This window comes from Chanodichthys erythropterus, chromosome 10, assembly GCF_024489055.1.
Source record: "Chanodichthys erythropterus isolate Z2021 chromosome 10, ASM2448905v1, whole genome shotgun sequence".
In the NCBI taxonomy this organism is placed as follows: domain Eukaryota; kingdom Metazoa; phylum Chordata; class Actinopteri; order Cypriniformes; family Xenocyprididae; genus Chanodichthys; species Chanodichthys erythropterus.
Window position 1 is genome coordinate 27,776,204 of NC_090230.1, and position 16,149 is coordinate 27,792,352.

General features: G+C 39.4%; 1 protein-coding gene across 1 annotated transcript; it reads right to left on the reverse strand.

The window, feature by feature from the left end:
- Positions 1-144: 144 nt before the first annotated feature.
- irf6 (interferon regulatory factor 6) lies at positions 145-15,809 on the reverse strand. Its single transcript, XM_067396923.1, has 8 exons — positions 15,565-15,809; positions 14,813-14,995; positions 14,543-14,738; positions 13,564-13,647; positions 13,213-13,431; positions 2,360-2,752; positions 2,146-2,267; positions 145-827 (listed from the first exon to the last, which is right to left on the reverse strand). The coding sequence occupies exons 2-8, from the start codon at positions 14,984-14,986 to the stop codon at positions 597-599; spliced, it is 1,419 nt and encodes a 472-aa protein (XP_067253024.1). The 5' UTR covers positions 14,987-14,995; positions 15,565-15,809; the 3' UTR covers positions 145-596.
- Positions 15,810-16,149: the final 340 nt, after the last annotated feature.

The window sequence follows — 16,149 nt, forward strand, 5'->3', positions numbered from 1 at the left end:
AATTGTTAAACAATCAGTTTAAATCTGTGCCGAATCATCATCATCATCATCCTGGTTTAACATTAACAAGAATAATCATATCAGAGTTCAACCTGATTCATTCCACCATCCTGAAACCACAAATACACTCACTCTTTTTGTGCATTTTTCATTTTATTTGATAAAGCCAAGTAACATTATTACACAAATCTACATGATGGGATGTCAAATACACAATACAGTTAAAAAAACTAGATATTTAACCCCAAAAGTGCGAAAAACCACATAAACCTGACAGTTTGATTATAAGCGTAACATACATCAGCAGTAAAAACACAATAACGTGGTTAAAAGCTCATTATATATGTGAAACTGAAGCGATAAGCATCAGATGTTAGTTCCTGCTGATAAAAAGACATCTACGTACATCTGTTGAAGTCTAAATATCTGGGCGGACGTTCAGTGTGGCTGATCATTAACACACGCTAGACTTTGACCCGGCGACATTGACACACTAAAACCCTCGGAAGAGCTCGGAAACACTACAGCAACCAGTTTCAGAGTCTCTAAAGCGTCTTAAGTACTTCTCATTAAAAACAGGGACGGGTGGGAGCGGGTCACTGCGTCTGCAGGGCCTGCGGGAGGTGTAGGGCGGCCCCGGGCGGCAGGGGCCAGTTCTCCTGCCCCTGATGCGTCTGCAGGAGCCGGTAGAGCTGCTTGAGGTGTGTGACGATGTTGTCTTTGATGTCGGGGATGGAGATCTGCAGGCGCACGCTTCCGCTGTCGAACGAGCGTGTGCAGTCGCCCGAAAACATCTCGCTGATCATGCGCGCCACCACCGGGACCACCTGCAAACACATATCAATGCTTACTAAGCCATGCTAGCTTCAAAGACCATTTTAGGCTAAAAGCCCAGTGTTTTGAGAAGATAATCATGGCTGGACTCTGCATTAGTGTTCATCAAACAAACAGTAGCCACCATAAACACTAAAAGCAATCTAGAGTCTTGCACAAAACAAAAACAAGACGGGCTGAATGAAAATGCATGTAATATGGAATAGCAGAAATACAGCGGTTACCCCAGTAAACAAACACGTTATTAAGCAATATCTGGAGGTAGAACGGAAAGATAATGTCATCAAAACTGCTCTTTCCTTCTAAATAAAATGACCTGGTTAATCGGCGCATCTTTTTAAAAAACAAAAATAATAATTAAACTGAAATAGTCACTGAGAAACTTTACCTTCACAACAAATAGTCATTAAACGTGGCTTTTAATGAAAAACTTAATTGATTTGTATCTGCATTTTTGAATGTTATTTTATATTTAATTTAAATGTATTTATTATATTACGTTCATAATTCATTTTCTAATACCTTTTTATACAGTAATAATAGAGTGCAACAGTCAAGTTCTGGAAATAAAAACATACATTTTCTCCATATGGAAACGATAATCGGTTTTGAATGATTACTTATAAATTGTTTAAAAGACAGTGCTACTATGAGCAACAAAGTTGGTAATCGATTATTTTGCTTCTGTTGAAGCCATCAGACTGCATTATTTCAACTTATTTTTAGAATAATCACGTTTAACAGAAAAACTACATTACCCATGATGATGTATAGAAAATTCCACCAATCAAAACAAGATAAATGCGCCAAAAGATCGTTAGCTCCACCCATTTCCATCAACCAAGTCACTTTCCAGTAATCAAGTCACTCTCAAAATACTTTAATATTTGAATATATATGCATATTTTGTAATAAAATATAGTTTTTATACAGTATATAATCAAATGCATAGTTTTATATTTCTCTATAATTTTTAATTAGATTATCGATTATTTATTTTGCAATGTTTCATGGGATTGCAGTTCTTTCTATCACTGAAGCCATTAAGTTCACAGTCTTGTACTTTAGTATTTGTCCGATTTTCAAATACTTTTCTGCTTTGTAGTCTGTAGATTCTCCTTGTAACTGGTTGGTTCAGTTCATGGCTTATAATGCTTTAACAAAGACTTTTATTAAATCCCTATGGCAAAAACTAATGGGAAAATACTTTTGGAACCTACGAGACTGAAAAAGTGGGCTCTCTGGTACAGACAGACTGCCACCGTGGCCCATAATGCAACGCTTCACACGGCAGCGGTCGTAACGTCTCACCTGCACCATGATGAGTTTCCTCTCTCTGGGTCTGCCGTCGGGCCACTCCTCCCCGAAACACAGGTGAATGTCGTAGAGAGGGGGCTCAGAAGAGGACTGACCCCGCTGGTGAGTGATGACTCCTACGGATACACCGTTACAAACACATAACAGAATCGGACACACATTCACTTTCTGATTCAAATATCCCAGGTTTATAAACGCAGTCGCTCACCGCTGAGGAAGGACTCCAGGCAGAAGAGCTTGACCTTGTGCTGGCGCTCGATGAGGTTGGGCATGTTGGGGTTGGGGGCACAGGGGCCAGACCAGTACACTTTACACTGGCACAGCCGCACGGCGTAGATGTCGTGTCCGCTCACCTCCAGAATGAGGCCGCGGTCCATCACGTCCAGCAGGCGGCTGGTGAAGACACGCTGCTTGTCGTTGGTGATGTGCTCGGTGGAGGGGAAGCGCACCTGCTCCAGACTGATCGGCCCGAACAGCTCTTCCTGATTGACGATCGGCCCCAGATCGCCGTAGAACAACCGGCAGCCCTGCGGGTTGCTTACGATTACTGGCGGACAGACCTCCTTACCGCGGTAATAAAACTGAACCTCCAGATCCGTCACTGCAAACACACACACAGTGCATTATGGGTGCTGTTAATATTTTCAAACAAAACTATTAAAAACATTTCTGTTAATTGGAGCTGAAAGCTGAAATACAATATAAATACAATAAAATGTATAAATTACTTGACAAACTTAAAGCAAAATTAGAAATGCTGTCTTAGCAATAAACTGAAATAAGTTTAAGATGAAGCACTCAAGTTATAACTAAAATAACGCATTAAACCGAATTAGCAATATTTAAAATATAAACACAAAATGACAAAAGAATGTAACAAAATGACTAAACATTAAACAAATTAACATTTAAAATAAAAATAAATGCTAGAAACATCAAACGGTAAAATATGCATCAATAAATGATAAAGACTTTTTAATTTAATTTACTTACATATTTTTTAATAATATTATTTGGTTAACTTAATTTAAACACTTTACATTTTCATATTTTGCATGTTTATTGAATTCATTTTTTTTCTTAATAAATACTATATATATATTTTTATTAATGTTATTTGCATGTTTAAAATTAAAATCTAAAAGATGAAATTGTCAATTGCACGTCAACATGAAACGTCAAATTTATCAATTACCATGTTTATAATTCAAAATGTATCAATGTGTGTAGCATGTGTGTGGGTGTAATGTGTCTGTGTGCGTGCATATGTGTGTGTAATGTGCTTGTATAACGTGTGTGGGGGTGTTTGTGTAATGTGTGTGTATGTGGGGATGTGGGTGTAACACGTGTGTATGGGGGTGTAACACGTACAGTAAATGGGGATGTAATGTGTGTGTATGGGGGTGTAATACCTAAATGGAGGGGTGTAACGTGTGTATATGTGGGTGTAACACATAAAAAGGGGGGTGTAACGCGTGTGTATGGGGGGTGTAAAACGTGTATGGGGTGTAACGTGTGTATATGTGGGTGTAACGTGTGTATATGTGGGTGTAACATGTAAATGGGGGGTGTAACGCATGTGTATGGGGGTGTAACACGTGTATGGGGTGTAACGCGTGTGTACGGGGGTGTAGCACGTAAATAGAGGGGTGTAACGCGTGTATGGGGGTGTAACGTGTATATCTGGGTGTAACACGTAAATGGGGGGTGTAACGTGTATATGTGGGTGTAATACTTAAATGGAGGGGCGTAACGCGTGTGTACGGGGGTGTAACGCGTGTGTATGGGGGTGTAACGTGTATATGTGGCTGTAACACGTAAATGGGGGGTGTAACGTGTGTATGTGGGTGTAACGTGTGTGTATATGTGGGTGTAACACGTGTGTACGGAGATGTAATGTGTAAATGTGTACAGGGGTGTAATACATAAATGGAGGGGTGTAACGTGTGTATGTGGGTGTAACGCGTGTGTACGGGGGTGTAACGCGTAAATGGGGGGGTGTAACACGTGTGTATATGTGGGTGTAACACGTGTGTAATGTGTAAATGTGTACGGGGGTGTAACACGTAAATAGAGGGTGTAACGTGTGCATGGGGGTTTAACGTGTGTACATCTGGGTGTAACACGTAAATGGGGGATGTAACGTGTGTATGTGGGTGTAACACGTGTGTATGGGGGTGTAATGTGTAAATGTGTACAGGGGTGTAATACGTAAATGGAGGGGTGTAACGCGTTTATGTGGGTGTAACGCGTGTGCATATGTGGGTGTAACGGGTGTGCATATGTGGGTGTAACGCGTGTGTACGGGGGTGTAACACGGAAATGGAGGGGTGTAACGTGTGTATGTGGGTGTAACGTGTGTGTAAATGGAGGGGTGTAACGTGTGTATGTGGGTGTAACGCGTGTGTAAATGGAGGGGTGTAACGTGTATATGTGGGTGTAACGCGTGTGTACGGGGGTGTAACACGGAAATGGAGGGGTGTAACGTGTGTATGTGGGTGTAACGTGTGTGTAAATGGAGGGGTGTAACGTGTATATGTGGGTGTAACGCGTGTGTACGGGGGGTGTAACACGGAAATGGAGGGGTGTAACGTGTGTAAGTGGGTGTAACGTGTGTGTAAATGGAGGGGTGTAACGCGTGTGTGTATGTGGGTGTAACGCGTGTGTGTATGTGGGTGTAACGCGTGTGTGTATGTGGGTGTAACGCGTGTGTGTATGTGGGTGTAACGCGTGTGTATATGTGGGTGTAACGCGTGTGTATATGTGGGTGTAACCCGTGTGTATATGTGGGTGTAACGCGTGTGTATATGTGGGTGTAACGTGTGTGTAAATGGAGGGGTGTAACGCGCGTGTGTGGGTGTAACGCGTGTGTATATGTGGGTGTAACGCGTGTGTGTATGTGGGTGTAACGCGTGTGTGTATGTGGGTGTAACGCGTGTGTATATGTGGGTGTAACCCGTGTGTATATGTGGGTGTAACGCGTGTGTATATGTGGGTGTAACCCGTGTGTATATGTGGGTGTAACGCGTGTGTATATGTGGGTGTAACGTGTGTGTAAATGGAGGGGTGTAACGCGTGTGTGGGTGTAACGCGTGTGTGTATGTGGGTGTAACGCGTGTGTGTATGTGGGTGTAACGCGTGTGTGTATGTGGGTGTAACCCGTGTGTGTATGTGGGTGTAACCCGTGTGTGTATGTGGGTGTAACGCGTGTGTATATGTGGGTGTAACGCGTGTGTATATGTGGGTGTAACGCGTGTGCATATGTGGGTGTAACGCGTGTGCATATGTGGGTGTAACGCGTGTGCATATGTGGGTGTAACGCGTGTGTATATGTGGGTGTAACGCGTGTGCATATGTGGGTGTAACGCGTGTGCATATGTGGGTGTAACGCGTGTGCATATGTGGGTGTAACGCGTGTGCATATGTGGGTGTAACGCGTGTGCATATGTGGGTGTAACGCGTGTGCATATGTGGGTGTAACGCGTGTGCATATGTGGGTGTAACGCGTGTGCATATGTGGGTGTAACGCGTGTGCATATGTGGGTGTAACGCGTGTGCATATGTGGGTGTAACGCGTGTGCATATGTGGGTGTAACGCGTGTGTATATGTGGGTGTAACGCGTGTGTATATGTGGGTGTAACGCGTGTGTATATGTGGGTGTAACGCGTGTGTATATGTGGGTGTAACGTGTGTGTATATGTGGGTGTAACGTGTGTGTATATGTGGGTGTAACACGTGTATGGAAGGCCATGAGGGCCAAATATACGTGAATTTTAACACGTCAACAACACGTTAAATACGTGTATTTCACGCGTATTTCACGCGTTAAATACGCGTGAAAAATCAACGCGTTAATTACGTGTATTTGACGTGTATTTCACAAGTAAAATACACGTTAAATACACATATTTAACGCGTGAAATACGCGTGAAAAATCAACACGTTAAATATGTGTATTTGACGTGTACTTCACGCGTGAAATACCCGTTAAATACGCGTTAAAAATCTGTTTGAACGGGTCATTGTCATTGGCTGCTGAGAACTTGGGTCAAACCATTTCTGTGAGCTTAAGGGGGTGTACCATTCATTTACTAAGATGCCACCATTTAACATGCTAGATCAGCTTATTCTGCTCTTTTATTTGGTCATTTTGTATAATATAATATATTTAAACTGTTGTTTGATGAAAAAATAGATTTAATTTTTCCACTTATGCATTTTTTATTTTATTATTATTTTATTTATTTTACAACGCCCTTACTTTTACTGACAATAAAATGCAGCATTGTAAGCCCACTGAATGCAAGTATGCTCTCATATGACCTGCAAAGTTTTTTTCTCTGGTGTGTGTTGGGGTGGGACACTGAAGAAGATTGGTATAAGACCTGCTGCAAAGTTTTGTTCTAAAGAAATAGTGCAGTTTAGTCATACGCAAATATAATTTTAAACTGATAATAATGTAGATGCTCCCTCTGTGTTTGTGTCAGAACATGGGTGCGGAGCGCAAGTTCAAACCTTTGTGACATACTGTATCAAAACTATGTGGAATAAATTATTTCTAGTAGTTCATTTAAGCCATTAGTGACTAATCGCATTTAAATTCATATAATTTCTTAAATACTGGAGAGAATAAACCATATCTGTGGAGTCTTGGGTACTATATAGATATAACCTTGCATTAAGCATAAACCTTGCATTAAGAACCGGCAAAAGTAATGATTATAAAAAAAAAAATAAATAAAAAAAAAAACACAGCAAGGAGACATTTTAATTGTTTATTAATAAACTAATGTTTTCTGAATCAGTGCCAGCTGCAAAGATGTTGACATTGCTGACTCTCATCATCTCCGCAGAGATGCACATTTCATTTGATTAGGCCTACATAATCAGAGAGTAGCATATTTAATTATTTCATTTAAAAGTAGACATTTCACGCTTTCTGTATATTTCTCATGTCTGTGAGGCAAGCAGCCTATATGCTGAGTTATAGTTATAGTTATATAAGGCACGCTCCAGTTCACCTGCGAGTGATCGCGCCCGCGCATCTATGTCAGGATTATATTTTCTGCTATATTTTGCTTCTTATTTATTAAATCCAGGCAATTGGTTGATGAAACATTGATTAAAGTTAAGATACAATTTTTACAAAACGAAATTCACTTAAGTTTTGTTTTGTAGAAAGCCTTTCTTTAAAGTGAATTTCGTTTTGTAAAAATTGTATCTTAATTTTAATCAATGTTTCATCAACCAATTGCCTGGATGTAATAAGTAAGACGCAAATATAGTAGAAAATATAATCATGACGTGCCAGCGCGATCACTGGCGCGTGAACTGGAACACTTACATAAATGAACCGAAACTCAGCGTATAGGCTGCTTGCCTCACATACATGGGGAATTTCTCTATAGAAAGCATGAAATATCTACTTTAACGAAAATGAAATAATTCAAAATGAAAAGAAATAGGCTTCTCTGTTTATGTAGAATAAACCGAATGGAATGCTCATTCTCTCTCTAAGCGCGTCCATGAGGAGATGATGAGAGTCAATGTCAACTTCATCTTTGCAGCCGACACCGATTCAGAAAACATTACTTTATTAATAAACCATTCAAATGTCTCCTTGCTGTTTTGGTCACATTCATAAGACCAATATCGATTCCCAGGCTATATGCCTTTTTCAGTTGACACCTCCCACTCAATAAATTGCAAAAGGCTTAAAGCGTTGTGTTGCTTTTGATATGGAACAAAGACTCAGATTTAAAATTCTGTCCATTTCATTAAGAAATTCAAGCAATAAATACCGTTTTGGCACTCTTTAATGTAGCGTAATAGATCGTTGTAGATTGTGGGTACTTGCATGTGCGTTATCAAACACATAGCAAAAGATTCGTGCCAGTTTCATTTTTGTTCTGGATCTTAGGCTATATTTATGTAAATAACTGCAGAAAGGCCGCACTGCAGATGCATTTCATATGTCGGAAAATCAAATTAAATGGGCTGAATTGCCTGTGCGAGCAAGCTTTAACTAATCTACAGCGCAACATCGATGCACCAAAAATTCAATAATTTTTTAATCAAATATTGATTTGCCGAATTGAATTAGAACAGAATATAGCCTAATTACAATTGCAAATGCCTGAAGTGCAGGGGAACATATATTCAAAACACAAGATATAAATAGTTAAATCAGATAACACTGATCAATAAATAAATTAAAATTAAAGAAATTATTAAAATTATTAAAACGAAAGTATAGCCAGAATTTTAACTGCAGAGACAAAACGTTAAACTGGAGTGGCAGTCTTTTTAGCTAAACATTCACAGCATCCAAAAATCAAATTAGAACTGGCTGAAATGTTTTGAAATCACTTTTCCCCTACTTGACCAAGAGAGAGAAATCCAGATTTTCAGGCGATCTGCCTGTGGCCGTTTGAGTCTTTTCAAATAGCGCGCTATAGTCAGCTCGTTGGCCGGCAGAAGCGCGCTAGTGTTTGTAGACAGTTGAGTTGTATAGGACAACTTGCATCATACGTTTTTTGTTTTTTGCATCTTTTACCATTTCAAAGCGCATCTAGTTCTACACTTTAGATTTTCCTATCCCAGACATTGTTAAAGATTTAAATCCTTGCCGCCAAGATGCTCCTCTGTCGGTCACGGATTGAAAGTGAAACTTAAATCTGTCACGGGGTGTTTGGATTTATTCACGCACGTTAAAAAATATTTATTAAAAGCTTCTTTCTTTGCACATTTTTATTTACAGCATTGATATAATACGCTTTATATTAACCTATTGGGAGAGAACCGGTATGTCCAAAATCAAATATTGCGCGCCCCCATATCTCGTTTCATAACACCTCTGCGACGATTCGACTGTGAGATTGGTAGTTGAATCAGGCTCCTCCAATCGACGATTCGAAACGTCGACTGTTCATATTATATATCAACACGATCACATGAGAATGTGTATCAATAGTACGAGTTTGTAATCTCGTAGAATATATAAGCCAAAATGAGTTTTGGCGTGCTTATGTTACGCAGTTTTTCGCGTGCATATGATACGCACTTTATGGCGTGTATATGATACGCTCTTGGTTAGGATGGGGGTGGGAGAGTGGGGGGTTCGTATGTATAGTATGCCATAAAGTGCGTATCATATGCACGCGAAAAACTGCGTACCATAAGCACGCCAAAACTCACAGAATACTACGAGATTACAAACTCGTACTATTGATACGCATTTTCGTGTGATCGGGCTCTATATATATATACCCAGCTAACACACGCCGTAACAGTTAGCTACGTAATGTATTCGTACTTTTTGGTAATTTCATGACTTACTAACTGACAACGTAACTATGATGTCGCCAGTAATTTCATTACCTTCAGATTACCATCTCACAACGTCGTCAGTACGTTCTCTTAACGTTATAAGATTACCAAGGACATTCCAGATACGTACTCTATTCGTAATATATCCATGACTTACTAATGTAACTACAACGTTGTATGCCCGTAATATTATTACCATTAAATTACCATCTCACAACGTCGTCAGTACGATCTCCTAACGTTATAAGATTACCAAGGACATTCCAGATTCTAGGAGAATCTGAGATTCTGAGAGAAGAATTTATTTTTCCGAGGTGACAATGAATAAATTACTTTTATAAAAATGTATAAAGTTAACTTTAGAAAGACGCAAAACCTTTTTTTATTGTTATGTTTACGTTAGTGTGCTGGTGCCTGTTAGAGTTGCCATGGCAACCGGGAAAACATTCAAGCTGCTGGAGAGGACAGCGTCGACGTTTCTCCGTGTTTCTCGTCAGTTTTATAGCAATAAAGTTCAACAACTGCGTCAGATTGGTTAAGTAACATTACCCACAGTCTACTTTAAGTACTTTTGTTAATATTGTTACCTCTGTGATTATATGGTATCTTTCTTTGATCGTCTGGAATATATGTTAGCAAAATGTTATGCTAGCATAGCATATGTTTTAATAATACTGCGTTTAAACGTCTTGAATGCTTTTATTTCATGTTGCTGTAGGCTATATGTTTTTATTTATAGTTTGGGTGTATTTTATTATTTTTATTTGGATTTTTGTTCATGTTCTGTGTTTTTCAAAATAAATGTATTGAATTCATTTTGAGTCTGCATTCATCGTTCACAGCTGTTGGAATAGCCTTTACATTAGTCTGGGCAAATGAGGACATAAATTAGGTTAACTACTGCATGTCCGCCCATAGAAAAATAAACAAATATAAAAATTACCATCTGATTACCAACACACAACTATTGATACACAACGTTGCCACAACATCGCAGTTACTAACTGGCAACGTCACAAAGTTACGTTGTGGCGACTTATAGGCACCTTTCACTTTTCCGGTTGCCACAACGTAACTAGTTAAGTTTGGTCACCAAATTACGTTGCAGTTATGTAACAATTACGTAGTTTTGTTAGCTGGGTATATATATATATATATATATATATATATATATATATATATATATATATATATATATATATATATATATATATATATATATATATATATATATATATAATGTCTTTTTTTTTTTAAACGAAATAATTCAAAGCGAAACGAAATAGGCTACTCTCTGATTATGTAGGCCTATCCGAATGAAATGTGCATCTCTGTGCATGAGAGTCAGCAATGTCAATTTTTGTTTTATTAGTAAACAATTGTCTCCTTGCTGTTTTTTGCCACTTTCATAATCATTACTTTTGCCAGTTCTTAATGCAAGGTTTATGCGTGCCCTTGAGTGCTATATAGATATTGCGTAAACGCTCATTAATATGGTTTATTCTCTCCAGTATTTAAGAAATTAAATGAATTTAAATGTGATTAGTCACTAATGGCTTAAATGAACTAGTACTAGTCGACTAGAAATAACTTATTTCACATATTTTCGATCCAGTATGTCACAAAGGGCATGAGCTTGCGCTCCGCACCCATGTTCTGACAAACACGAGAGAGCATCTACATTATTATAAGTTTAAAATTATATTACTAACCTGGGTAGCGTTTCCCAAAAGCATCGTAAGCCTAAGTTGATCGTAGCTCCATTGGTTTCAATGGAGCTACGATCAACTTAAGCTTACGATGCTTTTGGGAAACGCTGCCCTACACTATTTCCTTAGAACAAAACTGTGCAGCAGGTCTATCATCTCTAGTCACACACTTCAGTTAGTCAGTGTCTCACCCCAACACACACCTGAGAAAAAACTTTGCAGGTCATATGAGTGCATACTCACATTTAGAGAGCTTAATGCTGCATTTTATTGTCAGTAAAGGTAAGGGCGTTGTAAAAAGAAAAAAAGGCATAAGTGGGAAAATTAAATTATTTTTTCATTAAACTGCAATTTAAATATATTATTTCTAAAGATTATACAAAAATTACCAAATAAAAGTTGATCTAGCATGTTAAATGGTGGCATCTTAGTAAATGAATGGTACACCCCCTTAAGCTCACAGAAATGGTTTGACCCAAATTTCTCAGCAGCCAATGACAATGACCCGTTCAAACTGATTTTAACGCGTATTTCACGCGTACTTCACGCGTGAAGTACACGTCAAATACACGTATTTAACGTGTTGTTGACGTGTTAAAATTCACGTATATTTGGCCCTCATGGCCTTCCATACACGTGTGTATATGTGGGTGTAACGCGTGTGTATATGTGGGTGTAACGCGTGTGTATATGTGGGTGTAACGCGTGTGTATATGTGGGTGTAACGCGTGTGTATATGTGGGTGTAACGCGTGTGTATATGTGGGTGTAACGCGTGTGTATATGTGGGTGTAACGCGTGTGTATATGTGGGTGTAACGCGTGTGTATATGTGGGTGTAACGCGTGTGTATATGTGGGTGTAACGCGTGTGTATATGTGGGTGTAACGCGTGTGTATATGTGGGTGTAACGCGTGTGTATATGTGGGTGTAACGCGTGTGTATATGTGGGTGTAACGCGTGTGTATATGTGGGTGTAACGCGTGTGTATATGTGGGTGTAACGCGTGTGTATATGTGGGTGTAACGCGTGTGTATATGTGGGTGTAACACGTGTGTATATGTGGGTGTAACACGTGTGTATATGTGGGTGTAACACGTGTGTATATGTGGGTGTAACGCGTGTGTATATGTGGGTGTAACGCGTGTGTATATGTGGGTGTAACACGTGTGTATATGTGGGTGTAACACGTGTGTATATGTGGGTGTAACACGTGTGTATATGTGGGTGTAACACGTGTGTATATGTGGGTGTAACACGTGTGTGTATATGTGGGTGTAACACGTGTGTATATGTGGGTGTAACACGTGTGTATATGTGGGTGTAACACGTGTGTATATGTGGGTGTAACACGTGTGTGTATATGTGGGTGTAACACGTGTGTATATGTGGGTGTAACGCGTGTGTATATGTGGGTGTAACACGTGTGTATATGTGGGTGTAACATGTGTATATGTGGGTGTAACACGTGTGTATATGTGGGTGTAACACGTGTGTATATGTGGGTGTAACACGTGTGTATATGTGGGTGTAACACGTGTGTACGGGGGTGTAATGTGTAAATGTGTACAGGGGTGTAATACATAAATGGAGGGTGTAACGTGTGTATGGGGTGTAATGTGTATATGTGGGTGTAACATGTAAATAGGGGGTTTAATGCGTGTGTACGGGGGTGTAACGCGTAAATGTGGGTGTGACGTGTGTATGGGGGTGTAACGTGTGTATATGTGGGTGTAACACGTAAATGGGGGGTGTAATGCATGTGTACAGGGGTGTAACGCGTAAATGGGTGGTGTAACGTGTGTATGGGGGGTGTAACACATAAATGGGGGTGTAACGCATGTGTATGGGGGTGTAACATGTAAATGGGGGTGTAACGCATGTGTATGGGGGTGTAACATGTAAATGGGGTGCAACGTGTGTGTGTATGGGGGTGCAACGTGTATATGTGGGTGTAACACGTAAATGGGAGGTGTAAATGTGTGTGTGTGTGTGTGTGTGTGTGTGTGTGTGTAGTTTGTTACTGGGCAGAGAGCTGATCCAGGTCTCCGGGGTGGCGAACATGCCGTCGAAGGCTGTGGGCGTCTGGAGCTCCATGGGTGGCGGCTGCATCTCCACGTCTAGCGGCTCTTTCTTAGGCCACACCTCTGCCGGGGGAGGGGGAGGAGGGCAGCTGGCCGGCTGCATCGGAGACACGGAGCCTGGAGGAGTCCAAACCGGAGCCAGCGGCGAGGAGCTCATCCCTGCACAGGAGTATATGCTAGTCAAATACTACCGAAAATATGTTGCATTATGTGGAATGAATCTTAAAATTACACAAACAACATGCTGTTCAAAGAGTTTAAGACACGTTTAATCCAGTTTAATTCCAGTACCATGAGGTGGATATGGTGGAGGAGGTTCAGGAGTGTCGGGAACGTCGTCTTCATCGCCGTCAGTCTCATACGTGGTCACTGAACCTGAGACACAGAGATTACAGCTGTGTTCAAAGAAAGACTTGCACACTACATACTTTATTAAATACTATTTGAAATAATGGAGTTTCATGCGTATTGCCACATCGCAGTCACATGACAAAATTATGTGCATGTTTAATCCAGCAATCATCTTGGGCAATAAAATGATCACTTTGAAGTGCAAAAATCTCACATAAATATAATTCGTGAAAATAATTTAAAAAAGGATTTAAATGAATTCAAAAATAAAGACATAATATATATATATATATAAAAAATCAAGAAAAATGTCACAATATTAAAAGCCAATAAAGCAATATTTTTAAAAATCAAGAAAAAAAGTCATAACATTAAAAAGAAAATAAAGAATAAAGTCATAATTACGTAAAGATTTTAGAAGTTTTGTAAAGTATTTCTCACTTCTTTAGGGCATATTTTTCTAAACATTGACTGTGTTTCAGCCTTTAAGACAAACACTTCAAATTAATCAATTAATTCAGATAATTTTATAATAACATAAATGTTTAGTCTGAATAATTAAATGACCCGTTACTTGTTTTCCTTAATTCAAACCAACAACAGCTCATATTATACAAAACATTTTATTAAATCATATTGCTGGTAGAGTAATAGGGTGATTTTCTAGCATAGCTAAGAATTAATATTCACATTTATGCATTTTTATGCATTAATAGGAAATTCATCAATATTTATAATTTACAAATGTCGGTTTATTAGACAAATAGATCAGGATCTGTGAAATATGAAATTGCATGAAAATATATGACTGAAATTGTAAAATGTATTAAAAACTAGTAATTCTTGGCCTTTAGAGTTCAGCTGAAATATGATTCACGTGTTTGACGAGAAATCAAGTGTGTGTGTGTGTGTGTGTTACCTGGGTTACTGAGTGTTTGAGGAATATCACACACGTCGTAGATCTTCAGCGGGTTCATGGGAACCTCTTTGGTCCCGTCATAGATGAGGTTGAACTCGCGGCTCTTGTTCAGAGCACATCTCAGCTGAGCTTTCCATTTTGCCGGATCCGGCTCGTCCACGCCTTCCTGATACTTCCCGGTCTCCACGGCCCAGGCCTGGAAAAACACACACGGATCAGTCCTGGTCCAGATCCCTGCCGTACTCTGGCCTCAGGATCTCCATCACTCACCTTAAAGATGGTGTTTTCCTCCTCCTGCTGGGGCGTGTGACGCGTGGCGTGTTTCCATGGGATCTGGAAGCGTTTGGCCTCACGGTCCAGCCAGACCAGACCGGGAAACGTCCCGTTGTCCACCTGAGACACCAGCCAGGGCTTGAGCCGGACACGACGCGGATGAGACGACATGATGAGCTTCTGTAGAGGAGCAAAACACACATAAATGACCTTAAAATGATCAAACTGACCCTCATATACTGCAGAATAAACCACAGCCTACAAATACAACAGAAATTGTTTCAGTTCATTATTTTGTTGCAATTTTACTCTTAAATTTTCATTAATTTTCTTATTGTATATGTGCGTATGTGACTTTTTAATTAGCGTTAAATAGTTAAATTAAATATAATTTTTTTAAATAATGTTTTTATTATTGTTATTAGCAGCAGTAGCCTAAACTGCATTTTAATTGATCAAGTTATTGACTCAACTTGACTCAAACACAGGCCAGATAAAGCTCATTTTAATAATCAGACTTTATTATGGTCATTTATTCAGCGCATAATCAGAAAAACGCGTCAGATAAACCGATAAATTACTGAGTAAATAAAGAGCCGGTGACTTTCGATGATAAAGCACGAAAATCATCAATAAAAACACTGAAATTCCGATAGTAGAGCATATTTGAGCGCATTATATTGTTTAAATGAGAGTAAAACCTTCTAAATATTAAATACAAATGTGATATAAATATTAATGAGTCTCACCTGAGGGTTTCAGGAAGCGTCAAAGCAGGAAAAAAACACCAATCCTGAGGCCTTTACAGCCAAAACGAGCTGGTTTATGGATAAATACGGATAAAGTCCGTGTGTATCGGTCATAAATCGGTTAAAGCGCTCACACACTCGCCGTGTGTCCGTGTGAAACTGTGTGAAGTGTGTTTCATGTGTGTGTTTGAATCTCTGCTCGAGAGTTTCACCTTCTGCCGAAACTCAGGTAGAGCGGTGACGTCACGCGCATTTCTGTGACTCACGCGCGCACACACACGGGCACGCGCACACATGAAAACTCTCAGAAATGCCTGCGGTCATATCCAGTGCGAATCAGCATTCACATTCATTGTTCACTGTAAGATCATTGTGTTTATTAAACCCTTTGGGGCACTTGATTCTAACCCATTATAGAAGTAAGCATCAAGTGTCATATATAATATATAGATTGGTTATTTAAACCCTGTTTCATTTTGGAATGTACTTCCTATCTTATTGTTATTTATTTACAACATTACTAAATTACCCTTTACATTATCATATTTTCATAAAGAAGTGCTATTGGCCTACAAACTTACATAA